The sequence below is a fragment of the Rattus norvegicus genome, chromosome X (assembly GCF_036323735.1).
Source record: "Rattus norvegicus strain BN/NHsdMcwi chromosome X, GRCr8, whole genome shotgun sequence".
Taxonomy (NCBI): domain Eukaryota; kingdom Metazoa; phylum Chordata; class Mammalia; order Rodentia; family Muridae; genus Rattus; species Rattus norvegicus.
Window position 1 is genome coordinate 34,005,740 of NC_086039.1, and position 22,616 is coordinate 34,028,355.

Genomic DNA, 22,616 nt, shown 5'->3' on the forward strand with positions numbered 1-22,616 from the left:
AAAGGGTAAAGCCCAACATAAGGAGGCAAGCTATACCCTAGAAGCAAGAAACTAATCATCTTGGCAACAAAACAAAGAGAATGAAAGCACACAATCATAACCTCACTTCCAAATATGAATATAACGGGAAGCAATAATCACTATTCCTTAATATCTCTCAATATCAATGGCCTCAACTCCCCAATAAAAAGACATAGATTAACAAACTGGATACGCAACGAGGACCCTGCATTCTGCTGCCTACAGGAAACACACCTCAGAGACAAAGACAGACATTACCTCAGAGTGAAAGGCTGGAAAACAATTTTCCAAGCAAATGGTCAGAAGAAGAAAGCTGGAGTAGCCATTCTAATATCAAATAAAATCAATTTTCAACTAAAAGTCATCAAAAAAGATAAGGAAGGACACTTCATATTCATCAAAGGAAAAATCCACCAAGATGAAGTCTCAATCCTAAATATCTATGCCCCAAATACAAGGGCACCTACATATGTAAAAGAAACCTTACTAAAGCTCAAAACACACATTGCACCTCACACAATAATAGTGGGAGATTTCAACACCCCACTCTCATCAATGGACAGATCATGGAAACAGAAATTAAACAGAGATGTCGACAGACTAAGAGAAGTCATGAGCCAAATGGACTTAACGGATATTTATAGAACATTCTATCCTAAAGCAAAAGGATATACCTTCTTCTCAGCTCCTCATGGTACTTTCTCCAAAATTGACCATATAATTGGTCAAAAAACGGGCCTCAACAGGTACAGAAAGATAGAAATAATCCCATGCGTGCTATCGGACCACCACGGCCTAAAACTGGTCTTCAATAACAATAAGGGAAATATGCCCACATATACGTGGAAATTGAACAATGCTCTACTCAATGATAACCTGGTCAAGGAAGAAATAAAGAAAGAAATTAAAAACCTTTTAGAATTTAATGAAAATGAAGGTACAACATACCCAAACTTATGGGACACAATGAAAGCTGTGCTAAGAGGAAAACTCATAGCGCTGAGTGCCTGCAGAAAGAAACAGGAAAGAGCATATGTCAGCAGCTTGACAGCACACCTAAAAGCTCTAGAACAAAAAGAAGCAAATACACCCAGGAGGAGTAGAAGGCAGGAAATAATCAAACTCAGAGCTGAAATCAACCAAGTAGAAACAAAAAGGACCATAGAAAGAATCAACAGAACCAAAAGTTGGTTCTTTGAGAAAATCAACAAGATAGATAAACCCTTAGCCAGACTAACGAGAGGACACAGAGAGTGCGTCCAAATTAACAAAATCAGAAATGAAAAGGGAGACATAACTACAGATTCAGAGGAAATTCAAAAAATCATCAGATCTTACTATAAAAACCTATATTCAACAAAACTTGAAAATCTTCAGGAAATGGACAATTTCCTAGACAGATACCAGGTATCGAAGTTAAATCAGGAACAGATAAACCAGTTAAACAACCCCATAACTCCTAAGGAAATAGAAGCAGTCATTAAAGGTCTCCCAACCAAAAAGAGCCCAGGTCCAGACGGGTTTAGTGCAGAATTCTATCAAACCTTCATAGAAGACCTTATACCAATATTATCCAAACTATTCCACAAAATTGAAACAGATGGAGCCCTACCGAATTCCTTCTATGAAGCCACAATTACTCTTATACCTAAACCACACAAAGACCCAACAAAGAAAGAGAACTTCAGACCAATTTCCCTTATGAATATCGACGCAAAAATACTCAATAAAATTCTGGCAAACCGAATTCAAGAGCACATCAAAACAATCATCCACCATGATCAAGTAGGCTTCATCCCAGGCATGCAGGGATGGTTTAATATAAGGAAAACCATCAACGTGATCCATCATATAAACAAACTGAAAGAACAGAACCACATGATCATTTCATTAGATGCTGAGAAAGCATTTGACAAAATTCAACACCCCTTCATGATAAAAGTCCTGGAAAGAATAGGAATTCAAGGCCCATACCTAAACAGTAAAAGCCATATACAGCAAACCAGTTGCTAACATTAAACTAAATGGAGAGAAACTTGAAGCAATCCCACTAAAATCAGGGACTAGACAAGGCTGCCCACTCTCTCCCTACTTATTCAATATAGTTCTTGAAGTTCTAGCCAGAGCAATCAGACAACAAAAGGAGATCAAAGGGATACAGATCGGAAAAGAAGAGGTCAAAATATCACTATTTGCAGATGACATGATAGTATATTTAAGTGATCCCAAAAGTTCCACCAGAGAACTACTAAAGCTGATAAACAACTTCAGCAAAGTGGCTGGGTATAAAATTAACTCAAATAAATCAGTTGCCTTCCTCTATACAAAAGAGAAACAAGCCGAGAAAGAAATTAGGGAAACGACACCCTTCATAATAGACCCAAATAATATAAAGTACCTCGGTGTGACTTTAACCAAGCAAGTAAAAGATCTGTACAATAAGAACTTCAAGACACTGAGGAAAGAAATTGAAGAAGACCTCAGAAGATGGAAAGATCTCCCATGCTCATGGATTGGCAGGATTAATATAGTAAAAATGGCCATTTTACCAAAAGCAATCTACAGATTCAATGCAATCCCCATCAAAATACCAATCCAATTCTTCAAAGAGTTAGACAGAACAATTTGCAAATTCATCTGGAATAACAAAAAACCCAGGATAGCTAAAGCTATCCTCAACAATAAGAGGACTTCAGGGGGAATCACTATCCCTGAACTCAAGCAGTATTACAGAGCAATAGTGATAAAAACTGCATGGTATTGGTACAGAGACAGACAGATAGACCAATGGAATAGAATTGAAGACCCAGAAATGAACCCACACACCTATGGTCACTTGATTTTTGACAAAGGAGCCAAAACCATCCAATGGAAAAAAGATAGCATTTTCAGCAAATGGTGCTGGTTCAACTGGAGGGCAACATGTAGAAGAATGCAGATCGATCCATGCTTATCACCCTGTACAAAGCTTAAGTCCAAGTGGATCAAGGACCTCCACATCAAACCAGACACACTCAAACTAATAGAAGAAAAACTAGGGAAGCATCTGGAACACATGGGCACTGGAAAAAATTTCCTGAACAAAACACCAATGGCTTATGCTCTAAGATCAAGAATCGACAAATGGGATCTCATAAAACTGCAAAGCTTCTGTAAGGCAAAGGACACTGTGGTTAGGACAAAACGGCAACCAACAGATTGGGAAAAGATCTTTACCAATCCTATAACAGATAGAGGCCTTATATCCAAAATATACAAAGAACTCAAGAAGTTAGACCGCAGGGAAACAAATAACCCTATTAAAAAATGGGGTTCAGAGCTAAACAAAGAATTCACAGCTGAGGAATGCCGAATGGCTGAGAAACACCTAAAGAAATGTTCAACATCTTTAGTCATAAGGGAAATGCAAATCAAAACAACCCTGAGATTTCACCTCACACCAGCGAGAATGGCTAAGATCAAAAACTCAGGTGACAGCAGATGCTGGCGAGGATGTGGAGAAAGAGGAACACTCCTCCATTGTTCTTGGGATTGCAGACTGGTAAAACCATTCTGGAAATCAGTCTGGAGGTTCCTCAGAAAATTGGACATTGAACTGCCTGAGGATCCAGCCATACCTCTCTTGGGCATATACCCAAAAGATGCCTCAACATATAAAAGAGACACGTGCTCCACTATGTTCATCGCAGCCTTATTTATAATAGCCAGAAACTGGAAAGAACCCAGATGCCCTTCAACAGAGGAATGGATACAGAAAATGTGGTACATCTACACAATGGAATATTACTCAGCTATCAAAAACAACGAGTTTATGAAATTCGTAGGCAAATGGTTGGAACTGGAAAATATCATCCTGAGTGAGCTAACCCACTCACAGAAAGACATACATGGTATGCACTCATTGATAAGTGGCTATTAGCCCAAATGCTTGAATTACCCTAGATCCCTAGAACAAAGGAAACTCAAGACGGATGATCAAAATGTGAATGCTTCACTCCTTCTTTAAATGAGGAAAAAGAATACCCTTGGCAGGGAAGGGAGAGGCAAAGATTAAAACAGAGACTGAAGGAACACCCATTCAGAGCCTGCCCCACAGGTGGCCCATACATATACAGCCACCCAATTAGACAAGATGGATGAAGCAAAGAAGTGCAGACCGACAGGAGCCGGATGTAGATCGCTCCTGAGAGACACAGCCAGAATACAGCAAATAAAGAGGCGAATGCCAGCAGCAAACCACTGAACTGAGAATAGGTCCCCCGTTGAAGGAATCAGAGAAAGAACTGGAAGAGCTTGAAGGTGCTCGAGACCCCAAAAGTACAACAATGTCAAGCAACCAGAGCTTCCAGGGACTAAGCCACTACCTAAAGACTATACATGGACTGACCCTGGACTCTGTCCCCATAGGTAGCAATGAATATCCTAGTAAGAGCACCAGTGGAAGGGGAAGCCCTGGGTCCTGCTAAGACTGAACCCCCAGTGAACTAGACTATGCGGGGAGGGTGGCAATGGGGGGAGGTTTGGGAGGGGAACACCCATAAGGAAGGGGAGGGGGGAGGGTGATGTTTGTCCGGAAACCGGGAAAGGGAATAACACTTGAAATGTATATAAGAAATACTCAAGTTAATAAAAAAAAAAAAAAAGAAAGTAGGAAATAGTCCTTAAACCATTTATCCCCAGGGGACTAGAGAGATGGCTCAGAGGTTAAGAATATTGACTGTTCTCCCAGAGGTTCTGAGTTCAAATCCCAGCAACCACATGATGTCTCACCACCAACAGTAATGGAATCCGATGCCCTCCTCTGGTGTGTGTGTGAAGACAGTGTGCTCACGTACATAAAATAAATAAATCTTTTTATAAAAAATTCATTCTGAATATCGTACCTTCTTCGTTGCCGGATTCCGGATAAAACCAGTAGTGCAATTGCAACTGTAACAATGCAAAATATCACACCAAATACAATAATCCAGACGGGCACAGATGGATCCATCGGGGGAGCAAGAGTGGAAGGAATTTTTAAAAATTCCAGAGTATGATCATCCAAAAAGAATGCACTGTTGATCCGGTTCCTGTTCATTCTAAAAGGCAATATAATTTTAGAGAAGGAAGTAAGACCAGAGTGAAACCATTTAGATACCAAGTTCATACCTATCTCTCCAGACCTTTGAGTTCTGCCCCTACCCCATTTTATTTCTTAATATTTGAATGAATAACAAAACTTTAAGGTGACTTACATAAAGATCACCTGTTTCTTTAAATTAAAATATTTTAAAAAGTGCTTCTGTGTAACTACACAATTACTGCTCAGGGGCCCAAAACTCTAAAGACACATGAAGGCAAATGTTTTTGTTTTCCTGTGGGTAGGGAAATCTAGGTGTTGGAAAGAGTCAGGTTGGTGGTGAAGAGCTCTTTTACTTTGTTTTGTTTTTGTTTGGAGACAGGGTTTCTCTGTGTAGACATGGCTATCCGGGAACTCACTCTGTAGATCAAGCTGGTCAGAACTGAGATCTGCCTGCTTCAGCTGCCTTCCACGTGCTAGGATCAAAGGCGTGTACCACCTTCACCAGTCTGTAGATTTTGTTTGATAATTGGTGTGTTTTGTACTTGGCATGCACCTGATTTTCTGACTAGCACAATTCAAATGCTCAGTAGGCACATTTGGCTGGTAGCATTGGGACTGGGCAATCATGGTCTAAAGCTGTGGCTTGAGAATCTCTGCAGCCCAGCATCCAGCCATCAAGAAAGATCTCCATCAGCCAAGAAAAGTCTATGCTAAGGTCAGAGGATGTTGCTCAGTGGTATATCTCCACTCAGTATGCACAAGCTGAGTTACATCCTCAGAATCACATAAACTCGCAACCCTATGCACGGACATGACCATTCATTGACAGGAAAGAAAACTCCAGTGGCAAAAGGATAGTTTAAATGTAATTTTAGCAAATTGCAGAACATGTTCCTCTATTAATCATCTAATCTTTTAAAATAATTGTGTGTGTGTGTGTGTGTGTGTGTGTGTGTGTGTGTGTGTGTGACATGGCGGTCATTGAAAACAACCTTAACTGTCAGTAACCCTCATAATTGAATCCTATTTAAGTATGAGAATGAAAACCTTTTGCCAAAATAGTGAGTATCATTACTGAGCTATGACCGTGAGGAAAACAAAACTTGTTCCGTGCCCTCACTCCATCTCCTTGCCTTACTTGGTTTTTGTTGCTATTTTGGTCCACACCAGGAACATATTCTGACTCCTCTCAGGTAGACTGGAAGTTCTAGTCAGATTCAAATAATATCACCTCCACCACTGACCTCCCTCCCCTATGATCACACAAGATTTAGCTAAGACCTCGGTTTAATTACTTCAGTTTTCACAATAGAGCTGTAACAGACACTTTACAACCAGTTGTTCATGTCCACACCTCAGTCCATACATGTGACTACTTAGTGCAGATTTTAAAATTAGAACAAATTTGATCATTAAATGTGTCATCTGCATGTATAAAAATGTCCAGCGAGACTCATTATTTTGTACAATTAATATATGCTAATAAGTTTAATTCAGCTTTCAAAAATCACTGTAGATGGGGTAGCAGCAAGGGTGCGCAACTGACTTTTGAAGTCTAATAATTTTAAGGGAGGTTCTGTCCTGTGCATAGTAGGGTGGATAGCAACATCCCTCGTTTCTGCCTGCTTAGCATGGGTGGTGCCTCCTTCTCCTCCAGTTGTAACAAGAAAAACGTGTCCAAACATTGCCAAACATTTGTTTCCCTGAAGGCAAATTGCTAATGGAGGAAAATTACCAATCTACACCAATCTCTTTTGGAAACGAAGTGAATGGAATACTTGACACATTAATCAGTGCATCAGGTGTGGAGTGGAGTGAGATCTCTTCAGTATCTATGGAAACAGATACGCCCATCAGGGAGTTGATAGATGGATCAGTGAACAGCATACTCGGGGAGGATTACCTTATGGCTGACTGTACTTCAGCTGCAGGAAGAGTATGGTTTTTCAAAGGGTCTGTGACCACAAACCAGAATGACACTCTCTGGGTTACATTGCAAAGCAGGACGTGGGAAATTCTGCAGAGATGGGAGAAATGTGTTATAAAAATATCATCATAAATCACATGAAACTATTCACTCTGATCTGATCACTATCACACGAGGGATCTTAGATATATGTGAGAAATCATTTCTACCGTTGAAAAGAATATCTTAATGCCTTTAATCCCAGTACTTGGGAGGCAGAGACAGGTGGATCTCTGTGAGTATGATGCCAGCCTAGTCTACAGAGTGAGCTCCAGGACAGCCAGGGCTATACAGAGTAACCCTGTCTTGGGGGAAATAAAGAAGATAAAAATTCAGCTTATGGATGGATTTAAGGTCTGCTCCATAGGAGGAAACGCATGCCTAGGACTGCAAATCTGACTAAGAACCCTTGGTGGGGAAGTTCACAAGCCTCAGGGGAGAAGTAATTCCTATTATTTTGCTAAATAGACACAGTACCGATTGTTCTCTAAATTTGTAGCCCTACACCCATGGATCATAGCCAGAGAGTATACCCATAGATTAGTGCAGCTCTCAGACCTCAAGAGAAGTTTCTTTGTGCAATGCAGAAACTTACAACTGGAGAAAAGTACAGAAAACGCATGTCAGTAGAATGCTTAACCACAAGGGGATATCTGCATCACCCTCACCCTGGGGCTCAGCAACTATAGAGGAAAAAGGGGCAGAAAGACTGTAAGAGGTAAGCGGGGTCTGGAATGAAACAGTATCTTCTGGACATGGCAGGACTACTGTGCTCAAGAATTCATGATAGCTGTGTTTGCCTGCACAAGACTGTACAAGATGGAGCCAGTCAGACTTCTAGCACAGATCGGGAGAAACTCACAGACCCCTACTTCTAATAGAGGAGCCATTGATAAGTTTATAGCTTCTGGGAGAGGGAGAGTCAGTTTTCTTTAATGCTATGGCCTTTGGTTGGTTAATCACATAGTATGGAAAACTGTCTTTTCTTTCTTTCTCTGTCACAAACAAAAGTAGAAGCAAGTGGCCCTCTGCATGGAGCTAAGTGTCTGGGACCATCAGTTGAAAGCAGAAGGGATAAGTTCCTGTATCTTCCATGCAGCGTCAGTTCCAACTGCAGCTGCTATATCCCAAGATCGCCTCCTGCCAGTAGACGCCAGTCTGGAGGGTGGGGAGCTAAGGTCAAAGGTTCAAAGTGGGCCCCTTGCCATTCAGAGAGCAGTTGCCTAGTATCAGCTAGCTCAGATATTGTCCATGCAGGTCCTAACGGTATAGGGTTGTGTGTTCCCTTTATCATCTAAGCCAGTGTTTCTCAACCTGTGGGGTGTGACCCTTTGGAGGAGTTGAATGACCCCTTCACAGAGGTTGCATATCAGATATTTACATTACAATTCATATCAGTAGCAAAATTACAGGTATTCAGTAGCCACAAAAATAATTTCATGGTTGTGGGTCACCACAACGTGAGGAACTGTATTAAGGAGTTGCAGCATTAGGAAGGGTGAGAATCACTGACAAGCAGTAGCAGCCCCTAATAACGTTGTCTATGGTCACAGGCCTGCCAGTTGGGTAAGCAGAGGATCCCTAACCCCCTTCGTGCTTGGCTTGAGCCCTAAGCCCAACCATCAGTCTCTCTAGTCCTCTGTGCTTCATTAACCAAGTCCTCAGTTGTGGGAAAGGAGACTACCCTCTCAAGAGCTCCCATCCATCCACCTGCCTCCTAGAAGGGCATCTAAGTAGGCACTGTCTCAGGTACCTTGACGCAAATTCAGGTGGGCAGAAGGTCTTGCAGTGGCACTTTGCCAGAATGCAGGGACCATTCTCAGACCCACAGCTGAATTCTGCAATCAGGACCTGGAATTCAAGGTGCACTTGCCTCAACTTCACCAGAGCCCTCAGAAAGCGAACCAATCTGCTCCAAGTCCAAGCTAAGATCCCCAGAAGTTACCTCTGCAGCTTCACCAAAGGATTGATAGTGCTCGCCTTATGAGAAAGAAACAGAACCTCGAGACCAGGCCATCTGCCTTCACGCTGATTACCAGAAATAAAGTAGTAAGAGTTTCTCTTTTTTTTTTTTTTCTGCGACTATAATTTCTTTCTTTCTAGGACTACAGCATGGTTTTCCACAAGAGGTACTGTTAAGGCTTGGGGCCAGATTACATCATGTGCCTTAAGAGAAGCAGCATGCTTGGGATCTTAAGCAGCAAACAACAATAGAGACAACTAACAAGGTCTTCAGGCAGTTCAGTATTCGCTGGGATAAGAAGCCAAAAAGTAATAAGAAGGAAGGAAGGAAGGAAGGAAGGAAGGAAGGAAGGAAGGAAGGAAGGAAGGAAGGAAGGGAAGGAAGAAAGAAAGAGAGAGAGAGAGAGAGAGAGAGAGAGAGAGAGAGAGAGAGAGAGAGAGAAGGCAAGCAAGCACTGGTTGAAAACCACAAACCAATTCTGACCTCTACTGGTAAGAAACTGTCAAGCTTAGTCTTCCAAAATGTGTGGCTCTGCAAAAGTAACAAAGACACAAATATGACCAGAATGGTGTGTGTGTGTGTGTGTGTGTGTGTGTGTGTGTGTGTGTGTGTGTGTTCCATTTTAGGGAGGTGAAGACTAAGGAAACAGAGGTCTACATTTTGGAGCCTGTATTAGGTTGAGAATAATTTCTGTTATTTGGCCTCATTGATAAGCAAAATATGTAAAATGGATTTTAAGTGAGAGACTTTAAACTCTTTAATTGGCTTATTTTAAAAGATGTGTTTAAGTCTTATTTATGTGTATGAATTATGAATGCATGTATGCACTTGTGAACAGGTACCTTCAAATGTCAGAAGTGTGCATCCAATCACCCGGAACTAGAGTTACAGGCCACTGTCAGCTGCTGGGAAACTGAACTTGGGTCCTCTGGAAGAATAGGAAACGCTAATAACTGCTGAATCATCCCTCCAGCCTCCTCCCCAAATTTAAATTTAAATAATACCAAGTACTGGCAAAGTGCACAGAAGTGGAATCCCAAGAAGGTATGAAAAAGCCAATGGGTCAAGTCACTCTGGAACATTAATTAGAAGTATTTTCCAGAAGATGGAGCATGGCTACCTCAAATTCCTGCATCTGCGCACCTGTACCCAGAGACACTGATAGAGAGTCTTTGTAGCAGTCTTCACTAAAGCATTGGAACAGCATAACTGTCTATCAACAAAGGGGATGGATAAAGTAACTATGACACGTGCCATAGAAACAGTACTCCAATACTACGAGAGAAAAACAATGAAGCGCAATCAAGCCAGATAATTCTGTTGTGGGGAAAAGGGTACATATTCTCTTAGCAGAACATTTGACTTCTCCTCGGCCTCCAGCTCTGAGAATCAAAAATGTTTCCAGGTATTGCAAAACATCCTCTGAAGGACAAAATAGTCACTTGATAGAAAGCGCTGACGTGCTTGAATTACCCTAGATACCTAGAACACATGAAACTCAAGACGGATGATCAAAATGTGAATGCTTCACTCCTTCTTTAAAAGGGGAACAAGAATACCCTTGGCAGGGAAGAGAGAGGCAAAGATTAAAACAGACACAGAAGGAACACCCATTCAGAGCCTGCCCCACATGTGGCCCATACATATACAGCCACCCAATTAGACAAGATGGATGAAGCAAAAAAGTGCAGGCCTACAGGAGCCGGATGTAGATCTCTCCTGAGAGACACAGCCAGAATACAGCAAATACAGAGGCGAATGCCAGCAACAAACCACTGAACTGAGAACGGGACCCCCGTTGAAGGAATCAGAGAAAGAACTGGAAGAGCTTGAAGGAGCTCGAGACCCCTTATGAACAACAATGTCAAGCAACCAGAGCTTCCAGGGACTAAGCCACTACCTAAAGACTATACATGGACTGACCCTGGACTCTGACCCCATAGGTAGCAATGAATATCCTAGTAAGAGCACCAGTGGAAGGGGAAGCCCTGGGTCCTGCTAAGACTGAACCCCCAGTGATCTAGACTGTGGGGGGAGGGCGGCAATGGGGGGAGGCTGAAGGGGGGAACACCCATAAATAAGGGGAGGGGGAGGGATTAGGGGGATGTTTGCCCGGAGACCGGGGAAGGGAATAACATTCGAAATGTAAATAAGAAATACTCAAGTTAACAAAAATAAAAAATAAAAAAATAAAAAAATAAAAAAAAGAAAGTGCTGACGTAGAACTGCGAATCTTTAACACAAAGATAGGGGCGGAGAAATGGATCAGCAGCGAAGATACTTGCAGCTCTTGCAAATGCCTAGAACTCATTTCCCAGCGCCCACCCCAGGCAGCTCGTAACCACATATGGTCCAGCTCCAAGGAATCTGATGCCCTTTTCTGGCCACTGAAGGCATTCATACACACACACACACACACACACACACACACACACACACACACACACACACACGCATGCACATGCACGCACACACACACCACTAAATAATAAATAAATACATAATTAAAAATAAACCTTAAAAAAAGATGTAGTGGGAGGCAGAGGCAGGCAGATCTCTGTGAGTTCAAGGGTAGCCTGGTCTACAAAGTGAGTTCCAGGACAGACAAAGCTATACAGAGAAACCGTGTCTCAAAAAACTAATAAAATAAAATAAAATTGAAAATACTTTTCACAACTGAATACAAATCCTATATTTTCCAAATTTTATATATGGATGGGTCTAATGGAACCATGTAAGTTTATTTTAGCAACCACTGTGAACAATGATTGATTGATTTTTCTTTTGAGTGTTTTACAATCATGTACGTATGTGTGTACTGAAGAACCAGCCTGCCTCCATCTTAAATAAAGGCCATCTTATAGTAAAGACAACTAGGTTCACTCCTGTTTATGATTAAGCCTCTGTTTCTGAAGGATTGGGCTATGCCCACCTGTACCCTTAACTACAAAAGGTTCTGTACTGCCTGTTCCAGGAATGGCCATCATGTCTATGTTTCCTAAAGTCGGTGATAACCATCTTGCAGCCCTACCTTTGTTTCAGAGGGTTATATGAGCATCTCTGACTACCTTGTTATGGCTACCTGTTGTTATGACTACCTTGCTCTGCCCTCCTCCAACCATGTCTTTGTGTCAGGAGGGGTTAACTTGTTATCCTTACATTCTGCACCTATTTTGCCTGCCAAATCTCCCATTTGGAAATCTCCTATCCCTGAGCTATAAATAAAAGTGTTGTGTTCCTCACATACAATGCTGACCTCTGGAACCCTGCCTTAGGGGGAGGCAGCCCATGTCCATGAATAAAAAAGCTGACTTTAGTTAATTTGTTCATGGTGATTTGGGTGGTCTCTCTCTGTCCATCTTTGGGATTAGCAGTACCATGCACATGCTGGTGCCTGTGGAGGTCAGGAGAAGGCACTGGGCTCCCTGGAACTGGAGTTATGAAGAGTTGCAAACCACCCTTTGGGTGCTGGGAACTGAACCTGGATTCTCTGCAAATGCAGTAAGTGCTCTTAACCATGCTTTTAAGCACTGAGTCATGTCTTCAGCCCTTGACCAATGATTTGTTTTTTATCAAAAATTGTATTAACATCTACATGAATGGCTTCTTTCAGCGACTCACTAAAAAATAAGCCGCAATGTTCCCTCTGCCTCCTTAGATGTATGAAGCACTGACCTAGGCAATTCTCTGCAAACTGGCTCCATATTTAGTTCTCATCAATGAGGCCAGACAAAGCCAAGGGTAGTAAGAATTAGGCTTTTGTTTCTGAAAATGAGGACTAAAAATGAGCTGGTCTGCAAGCATGAGACATGTAATCCCCTTACCTTTCCATGGGTACAAGAACACATTGTTCATTTTAGGTCACAAGACTTATCCTTGGATAATTAAGTAGAGCAAGAAATCCATTATATGTTCTATGCTACTTAGAAAGAGAAAGCAACACTGGCAATAGACTTCTACCTATCTTACAAAAAGTGATGCATTATCTTAAAAGCCAGCATTTGTATAACACGTACTTAAATGTCTGATTGCCTGAAAACTAAACTAGACTTCTAACTAGCTGACAGTTTCCTTGACAACAACTAAGAATGCTTTGGAATTCCGGTTGCAGTAAATCCAGTTTAAATCATTTGGAACCTGTGTCCCAAGCCCAAACACCTACCTTCAATAAACCAACTAAAAGAGTCAAATTAAAGTGTCAGCAGAAAAGGAGATTTATTTAATGTGACCACACTGGAAGAGAGACTATGGGATCCAGGGAAGCCCCAAAGTCCATCCTGGAGGCCCTAAAGTGAGATCAATGTTTAAATGGAGGGCCAAGGATATGCACATCTAACAGCTCTGTCAAGGTGTGGCCCTGCCCATTACTGGCTCCCCCATGTCTGGGCTTTAGTCTCATTCTGAAATCTCTTTCCAGAAGACAATTTCCTGCTTGATGGGTACCTGCATTTTCCTTCTCACAGCATGAGATTTCTGGGGAAATTCTCATTTCTTGGGGGTCACTGTTTTGGTAACAAGTAGTCAAATTGACAGGCAGGGATATGTTAGAATATTTTTACATCTGTCGGGCCTGTTCAAGTACACAGCAGGCTTTCAGAAGGGCATTTATTTCTGTGGCTACCACTACAGCAATATACTTCCTTAGGCTGACACCACAGTCCGACTGAAGGAAAATGTGTTCTTCCCAATGTCATCATCGCTGGCCTTCACAGAAAAACATTTCACTGATTTAGTTTTATACTTTGTTAGATTTATGATAAGCAACAAAACTTCTATAAGCCCTGGGTGTCCATTGAAAGTTTAATCGCCTTTCAAGATCACCACAATGTCCGAGGTTCTGAAGGAAAACATTCCAAAGGTGAATTCCTCAAATTCTGAAACGTTACATAGCTCATCACCTTTGCCCAAGAACAGAACATTTGATTGGACAAAACCATGAACCAGGGAAAATGTAGGCATGTGGGGGAAATCACAGTGCCAGTGACACAGCGAAGTACAGCATTTGCTGACAAGAAGAGCTAGCACACAGAAGAGACCCTTACTGTTATCCCCAAGAGATAAAGTGCTCTCTTTCCTTTTGAATTTTTCTAATTCGATCACCTCGTTTGTATTTAAATTGATTTTCCTCTAATTACATGTATGTGTCTGTGTGGTTATCGTTTCATGCATGCAGAGGCCAGAAGACGACATCAGATCGTCTAGAGCTGGAGTTACAGGAAGTTCTGGGCTGCCCTACCTGGGAGCTGGAACTGAATTCATGTATTCTGCAAGAACACTGTACTTCTTTCACTGCTAAGCCCTCTATGCTTCTCCCTTATTTGTATTTCTAAAAATTACAATGCTAGAGGAGATGGAAGGGAGGTAATAATGGATGGATATGATCAAAATATACTGCATAAATATGTGAAATTTTCAAAGGATAAATTTTAAATGTCATTAATATTTTTCTTTAAAATTTGATAAAGCATGAGGAGAATTTAGGGTAAATTTTTCTTATTTCTCTATATACTATTTTATAAAACTTTTGTCATTGTATAATACATTATTATTATTATCATTATTATTATTATTATACATGTATACATGTGTAGAATTTGTGGAGCTAGCTCAGTTGTTGAAGTACCTGACACATGACTGTGAAGACCTTTCAAGTCACTGCCACTAAGAGAACAAAGGAGGCAGAGACAAGTGGATCTTGGAGCTTGCTGGCCAGCCGATCTAGCCAATCCTTCATCATACATGCAAGCACACACACACACACACACACACAAACTGAAATAGGGTTTCACTATGTAGGCCTAGTTGACCTAGATCTCACTTTGTAGACCAGGCTAGCCTCAGACACTCAGCCTCTACCTCTGGAATCCTGGCATTAAAGGTGTGTGCCATCACACCCAGCTTCCTTTTCCTGTTTTTAACTTTTTATGCTTACATCAGATATTGGGAATCTGAGAGAAATCAACTGATAGTTATCCTCTTCTCTGGGCTCTGAATTATTGCAAAAGTCACTCTTTAGTAAAGAACTTAGGGCTTGGAGATGAAAGGACTCCTTGGAGACTATTTGGTTCCTAGGCAATGTTTCCTTTCTAATCGTAAAAAATCCTGAAATTAAACCATGCCTGTGGTTCCCAGTCCTCAGGATGCTGAGACAGAAGGACCAGAATTTCAACACCATCATAGCTACATAATGAATTGAAGGCCACCTTGGACCACATGAGACTGTCTCAAACCAACAACAACAGCAACAAAAATTCTGAAATGAAATAAGTTCAACTGTAACTGTCTTTGGTAGAGCTAAGTTGAGACCCATCTCATGTGTTAATACATGGCAGGCTGTACGACATGGAAACTTCTAATCTAAATGCTCCTTAACAATACCCAGAAAGTACAGCCTGACACGTCTACCAGAAAGCAGCACCAGGAAAGCTGGGAGCATACAGGGCAAGCTTGCTCCCAGATGCTTTATCCAGCCCACCTGAAGGTTCAGGAGAGGGAGTAGAGAGCCGAGTGGTAGCAAAATCACAAATAGAAAAGGAAAGAATCTCTACAAATAGAGAAGATTCATCCAGAAGAGTAGGGAAACAAATGTAAAACTATTAACGCTGCACAGGCATAGTGTAAAGCACATTAATCACAGAGACTGGGCAGGGAGTTCTCTGTGAGTTCCACACCAGCCTGGTCTACATAGCTCCAGGAGAGCCAAGGCTACATCATGAGACCCTATCTCAAAAGACAAAAACAAACAAAAAAGCCACCATCACAAAAACTATTTTTTAAAAGTTTGTACTAAGTACTTTTAAGAAAATTAACAAGATATATATGTGATATATACCACTGTGGGGGTCCATATTTAGGTTACGTTTTAGAAGAGAATAGATTTCTTTGATATTACCTAGCTCTCTGCAAGAAAAATGATATTGTATAATAGAAACATGTAAAGCTGAGGACATAAAAATGCAAATATAATTTTGCTCATGGCCATTGACAGTCATGTTACCCATTGAACGAAGGGAATATGATAGAAATTGTAAGCTGAGCTCCGTCGGAACATTAAGTATTCTATAAAAATGCAGGTTCCAGGTGTCTCATGCCTGTTACCCCAGCACTCGAATGGCTGAGGCAGAAGGATCACCACAAGTTCCAAACCAGCTTGGGCTCCACAGCAAGTTCCAGGCAAGTTTACAGAGGAAGTTACAAAGCAAAGCAAGGGATGCAGAGATGGTTCAGTGGGTAAAGATAGTTGCTGCCAAACCTGAGGGCCTGGATTTCATCCCCCAAACCCACATCGTAGAAGGAAAGAACCAACTCCCACAAGATGTCCTGACTTCTACTTGCATGTCATGATGTGCACGTGCTCCAAGGTAGTTGGCAATGCATTTCTGGTGCCCAGGAGCAGTTAACAAAGCTACACACACACACACACACACACACACACACACACACACACACACACACGCACTAAATACGTAAATAAATAATAAATTTTGTAAAAAGAAAATTGCTGGCCCCTTACATCAGGGGAGGGTACTAGAGCATGGAAATTGGAATCTCAAACAGGCATTTGAGATTCCGTGCTGTTGGCTTACTCTGTTCCTTCTCTGTTGGGAACTTTTCTCATGGAGAATGCCACCATTGCTCTGAAGAGATATTCTTCATCTGTGTCCCAGACATACTGAAAGAAAGGGGAAAGTAGAGGTGAATGAGGTGGGAAAGAGTCCGTTGGGTGGGAAGTTCCATCACTCTGCTTTTTCTTCTTTTCCTCACCCACATCCATGTTTCTCTTGCAGTGGCGATCATGACAACTCACATTCTTATGCAGTCTATAGTTCCAAGTTTGGCCTTTCCGGTTGCACAGTCTTAGACTCTGCAATATCATTAGCCTGTCAACAAACTTGATATTTGGATAGTTCAACCTAGCATATCATGAGAGTGTTGTTAAGATCTGGGGTCATACCGAGATGGAAACACATATTTTATTATCATTGCTCTTGCGTTCTTAGTGTGCTGAGGAAGGAACAATAAGAAAAGTAGACGACCCTAAACAACAGCAGAAAATGTATCCTCTGGTTACCTTCTCTATACACAAACGGTATATTCTTTCCTAAATATCTTTAGGGTCTAGCAGTGGTACAGGCTTACAATAAGTAACCTTAGCACCCAGGACGGTAGTGTAAGCGACTCAGGCCAGCCTGGTCTATATAAAGAGTTCCAGGCCAGCCACAACTGCATATTGACAGTTTGTCTAATAAAAATTATATGTATAAGGCTAGAGAGACGGCTCAGCATTTAAGCGCACATACTGATATTCCAGAGGACCTGAGTTGAGTTCCCAGCATCCACGTCAGGTGACTCATAATCAGCTGTAACTCCAACTCTGGGGGATCTGACACCCTCTTCTGATCTCTATGGATACACATTGTTTTAATTTTTAAAAACAAGTATACAGATATACCATATGTATATATAATTTTATATACATTACAAATAGGTATACACATGCACATTCTTGTGTATGCTCGCACATAGCGAAGCCTTGTTGTGAGGATGTGGAGCCAGGGAAGGAGCCTGCCCAAATATAAATGAGAATGTCAGGGTAGCAAGCAAAACTGACAATGCCTGCCAGAACTTGCCAGAGCATGGCTTTAAATTGCATTTCGGTTCTTGGAAAGGACACCTTAGTTCCTCTTACAAAATGAGCATGCACTCTGCCAGCAGGAGTGCAGCTTAGGTCATGGAGTAAAGCTCACAGCTCCTGAGATCTGGACAAGACTAACTAGTGCTGCTTTGTCTTGGGGCTTGAACAGAGAGAGCCAACTTGAGTTGAGGGGAAGACTAAAAGCCTGTGTGTGTCCCAGTCATGTCACCTTTCTACTGTGACTTTCAAAGTGTTTCTGAGTGGTTTCCAGGCAAAGCAAGTGACACATACAGTAATAAAAAATGTACGACTGAAGGAGAATGAAGAGTTACTTAGGGTTACAGTCCTGGCTTAACACCCACAGACCAAAATAGCGCCTGAAGAGACATACGCAAGAAGGCTCATAGTACTTTATGTACCTGTTGTCCAGATACCTGGCATACAGACAGTGACTTCATGGACCACACAGTACATATTAGTTGCATATATTTATCTGTCATCAACGATTACTTGCTTCCTCATTTGAATAATACTTCTACCAAGCCCTCAAGTCTCCCTGGTCACTTTACTTTCTGCCTATATCTAAGAACACTGAATCCTCACATTTTAGTTGAATAGTCAAAAGTAACAAAGTCACAGAAATGGGGCTTGTTTAATTTTAAGTTCATGATACCCTACTCTCAAATTCCCTGCTCACCTCTTAGCATTCTCCATAAATTATTTGTCTCAAAACAATTGTCTGTCCCAAGACTGCTTCAAACTTCCTACATGTCCCCCGCAATCATAACATTTTCCCTTCCACCTTGGCTCTCACTTGATGCTTTTTTTTTTATGGTCCCTCCAACAGCCAGAGCTGAAGAGTGAACCTGGGACTTTCACTTGCTAGGCAAAAGCTCTCCACTGAGCTTAATCCCTAACCCCTGAGTTTGTAATTTAGAGATAATGTCTCAATTTAGCAATTTAAACTCCCTTGACCTCCTAAGGCAAAGAAACGAACCTTCCACCACTGACATATATCCTAACCACTTCCTCTCCTGAAGTGGCAGACATTTCTCTCCTGATAATGGCTAATCCCCACAAGTGTGCTAGGAATGCCTCTGCTCCTCCCTTCTCAGACTTGAAACAACATCAGTTTCTTCTGTGTACTCAAGTCTGGCTGGCTGGAGCCTGTTCTCTGACTTTTACTCATGCTCAACTGAACCAATAGTAAAAACCTGTGGCTCTGCTTGATCTTCCCACTGCTCTCTCCAACCTTTCACAGCCAGATTTCCCTCTCCCTTTCCCTTTCCCTTTTCCTCCCCCTCTCCCTTTCACTTTCCCTCCCCCTCTCCCTTTCCCTTTCCCTTTCCCTCCCCTTCTCCCTCCCCTCTCCTTGTCTCCCTCTCCCCTTCCTCCTCCCCCTCTCCCTCTCCCCCTCTCTCCCTCTCCCATTTCTCCTCTCCCTTTCCTTCTCCCTTCCCCACCCCCTCACAGGGTCTTATGTATTTCAGGCTAACTGAGTAATGCAGAATGATGGTGAACTTCTGATCTTTCTGCTTCCATCTCCTAAGTGCTAGCAGGCCTGGTTTATGGGGTGCTAGAGATGGAACTCAGGGCCTCCCACATGCTAAGCAAGCACTCTACCAGCTGATGTACAAGCCCCAGCCTCCTGACGCAGCCTCCAGTCCAAGCCAAAGTTCTTATAGGAGTGACCTATATTTCTGCATGTTCACACCCAACTTATTTTTTATCCTCCTCTCCAATATCTGACTTTTCGGTTCTACATCGTTCCAAAGATAGCTCCCACTAAACTCCTCGACCTTCATATTGCTTCACAGAATGAGCTTGGCCTCTCAACAGCTCCTCTGTCTTGAAACAAACCCCCTCCCACCCACTGTCAGCATGGCACACATTCCCCATGTAGTCTCCTTTTTTCAAGGCCCTTAAATGCCATGTTCTTCCTCATGGCTTCAGTTGCAGACATCCGGGTCTTCCTTCCATCCTTCCCGTTCACTAAGCTTGTGATTATTGCTGTGTTCACCTGTGACAGCCCTCTGCCATCCCTCTCTCCTTCTCTGCTCTGGGTCTGTTCATGGTTACGTTAGACATTGCGGACGTGCCTGGCACGGAGGCTCCTGCTGAGGCCAGAGCCCAGTATACTCCTCCCTGTATTACTTCCCAAGACTGCACATTTGCATTTGCTTTACTATTTGATGGACAACTGACTCTCTCACTACTATAAGCTCCACAAAGAATAGACAAGCCCAGTTGTAGCTGCCATTGCGTCCCTAACATGCAGTCAAGTCTAAAGATCCTGGGATAGGAGGGCTTATACACCCGCTGGGAGCTGGGCCTCTGCAGTCAAACTCCCTAGGTTTGACTCTCCTGCCATTTACAGCTTGAGATCTTCAGAGTCACACATGACTCTGGGTGGTGTTTTTTCACTCATCCAATCAGAATCAATGTACCTATACTCAAAGGGGTACGGGCTCAGAAGCTGATAGTTCAGTGCTTTGAAGACCCCCCAGTACGAAGTAAAATAATGTCTTAATAAATGCTTATTTTTTATGCTATTATAACAACTATTACTTATCAGATGAATAATGAAAACTCAGGCAGCCAATGATTGGTCAGCAAATAGAATACCTCCAAATCCCTTTAGCAATCCGGGTTTCATTTGCTTGTTTGCTTGTTTGATTTTTTGTAGTACGAGGCATTAATATCATCTACTAGGTTTTTTTTTAAATGCAGAGCTGGGAAACTGACACTAAAATTAAACAGTGACATCTTCTAAATTCAATGATCTTTCCTATTCTTCCACCCCCTACAGACTCTGAGGATTTTAAACTTCTATTATCTCAAGCACAATTTCCATACTGTCACCTTCATAGATGGGACAAAGCTTCATGTAGAACTGGATGATTCTGTACTGTGAAATATATTGGTAGCACTAGTCTTTCTTTCTGATGACTAGAAAACAGACTGATACCATTTAGATGCCCACATAGTGAAGGACAGACAACCTAAATAAATGCATCTATATCAGACCAGATAGTCCCCTTTGCTCTATGTTCCTGGACTGAAGGTTTCAAGTTTTCAAAACTGTTTTCTGTCACATGATTTCCCCATGTATATCCAATCACTCACTACTGATAATGTACTTTAAGCAAACTCCTTATATCAGTGACTCCCGTGTTACTGTAATCTGGCTTTGGCAATCAGACTTGAAGACTCAGAGAAGCCATTTATTTGAAAAAAACCCAAAGCTATTAGAAAACAAAACTTGGAATGAGACAGCAGGTGTTTTACTTACCGCTTTATCTCCAAGAGCTGCTTTGATGCTAAGTCTTACTTTAAAGGCATTTTCTGCATCTACCAGAGGGAGGGGGAAAAAGAAAAGGAAAAAAAAACAAAAACCGTGAGAAAATGGAGCCTGATAAATCCTGATGTTTAACACAGCCCAGATGAACGTAACAAAGAACTACAATTGATCTGTACCAGTGCCCCTGTAACTTGAACAAAAAGCCTATGAAATCACTTACATTTCCCTTCAGATTCCTAAAAGTCATTGGTTCACCTTTCAAGCCACATGTCCAAAGACTTAGAGGAAAAATCATTCTTTTTTTTCTTCACTTTATAACTTCTCAAGCATTTAGGAAACTTTTACTATATTTTTTAAGCTTCAAGGTTACGTACCTGGACGGCAGAGTTCAGCGTGAATAGTAGTCACCAGGAAAAAGAGTGCCCACAGCATTCTTTCAGAGTCGCAAACAGAAGACAAACTGAGACAAAAATCCACTCTCTACTTAAAGCTGCTTTAACCATTCTGTGACCCGGATTAGGGTATCGGAGAAATCAGCGAGCCACCATCTAAAAGGTTTAATAATTAACGCCCATCAGTTGGGTTAATACGTCCATAGAAGCGAACCATCTCCTGTCAGTTATTTACGAAAATCTATTTGAGAAACAGGTTGGTCGTTTCTTCCTCGAACTGTACCCCAGAAGAATGTTTCCTAGGCTGACATAATCAGAAGCCTCCCTCACGCCTCCTACATGTAGTTGTCTGGTTTTAGCTCAAGGTGGAGAGCACGGAATCCTCCCTGGAGGTTTTCTTTGTGCCCTTTCAAGCTAATCTATCTGATTCAAAGATGGGCTATCATACTTGGGAAACAAATATAATTCCTTTTTCATCGCTGGTGAGCAAAGGGAACACTTCCTAAAATGCTGGTTGGTAAACAAGTCCCAACTAGAGGATGGTTGGGCTGAACCCTAAGACCTTGCTGCTGTCTAAAACTCAACATTAATGATATGAAGTGTCGCTGCTGGATATGATGACCCTTAGATGGTAATGATGGTGATGACGATGATGACAATGATGATGATGATGATGATGATGATGAAACCTCCCCTGAACAATGCTCTGTACTGGTGACACTAGGTACAAGTAAATGCTAACCCCTTAAAAGGGGTTGGAACTGCTAAGAAACTGTAATTTAGTTAAGTTGCTACATGGTACTAGTGACAAGATTGTTCAGTGCAACTAGTCAACAGTGACTAAGAGCTGCTTACTGTGAACTAAACTCCCTGGATTGTTTCTCAAGTCCTCACAGTGGTTACAATCGTCTCACATATGAGGTATCCAAGGACTGGGAGTTAAAGTCACTGGGAGCAATGGCATGAGGAGAATGTCCCTTTCCCAGCTACCCTGACTTACCTGGAACCTTGCTACCAAAACTGAAATCACAACCAACCTCTGAGCTGCTCTGAGGTCTAAGATAGTGGGATTATGAGCTCTCCCCCAGTGGGCATTCCATCAACCATGGCAGTGGGAGTGCCCTGGGGTCTATGCCTGGGCTTTCCTCCCTCCCCCATGGCACGTCCTTCCTGGAAAGTCGTGAGTGGGGAGATGAACTTGGATGGCTCTGAGGTTAAGTAGGACATTTGGCTTTTGAAGCAACAAGGAGGAAGCTATGAGCAGGGACACATCTGT

At 42.0% G+C, this 22,616-nt stretch overlaps 1 protein-coding gene across 1 annotated transcript in view; it reads right to left on the reverse strand.

Annotated features, from left to right (window-relative positions):
* Nucleotides 1–21,385, reverse strand: part of Cltrn (collectrin, amino acid transport regulator) — a 33,300-nt gene extending 11,915 nt beyond the window's left edge. The window contains exons 1-5 of the mRNA NM_020976.2: nucleotides 21,323–21,385; nucleotides 20,940–20,998; nucleotides 16,599–16,684; nucleotides 6,987–7,100; nucleotides 4,905–5,099 (exon numbers count right to left, since the gene is read on the reverse strand). Of these exons, the coding sequence (NP_066125.2) occupies nucleotides 4,905–5,099; nucleotides 6,987–7,100; nucleotides 16,599–16,684; nucleotides 20,940–20,998; nucleotides 21,323–21,380 (512 nt within the window). The 5' untranslated portion in view covers nucleotides 21,381–21,385. The remainder of the gene's footprint in view (nucleotides 1–4,904; nucleotides 5,100–6,986; nucleotides 7,101–16,598; nucleotides 16,685–20,939; nucleotides 20,999–21,322) is intronic.
* Nucleotides 21,386–22,616: the final 1,231 nt, after the last annotated feature.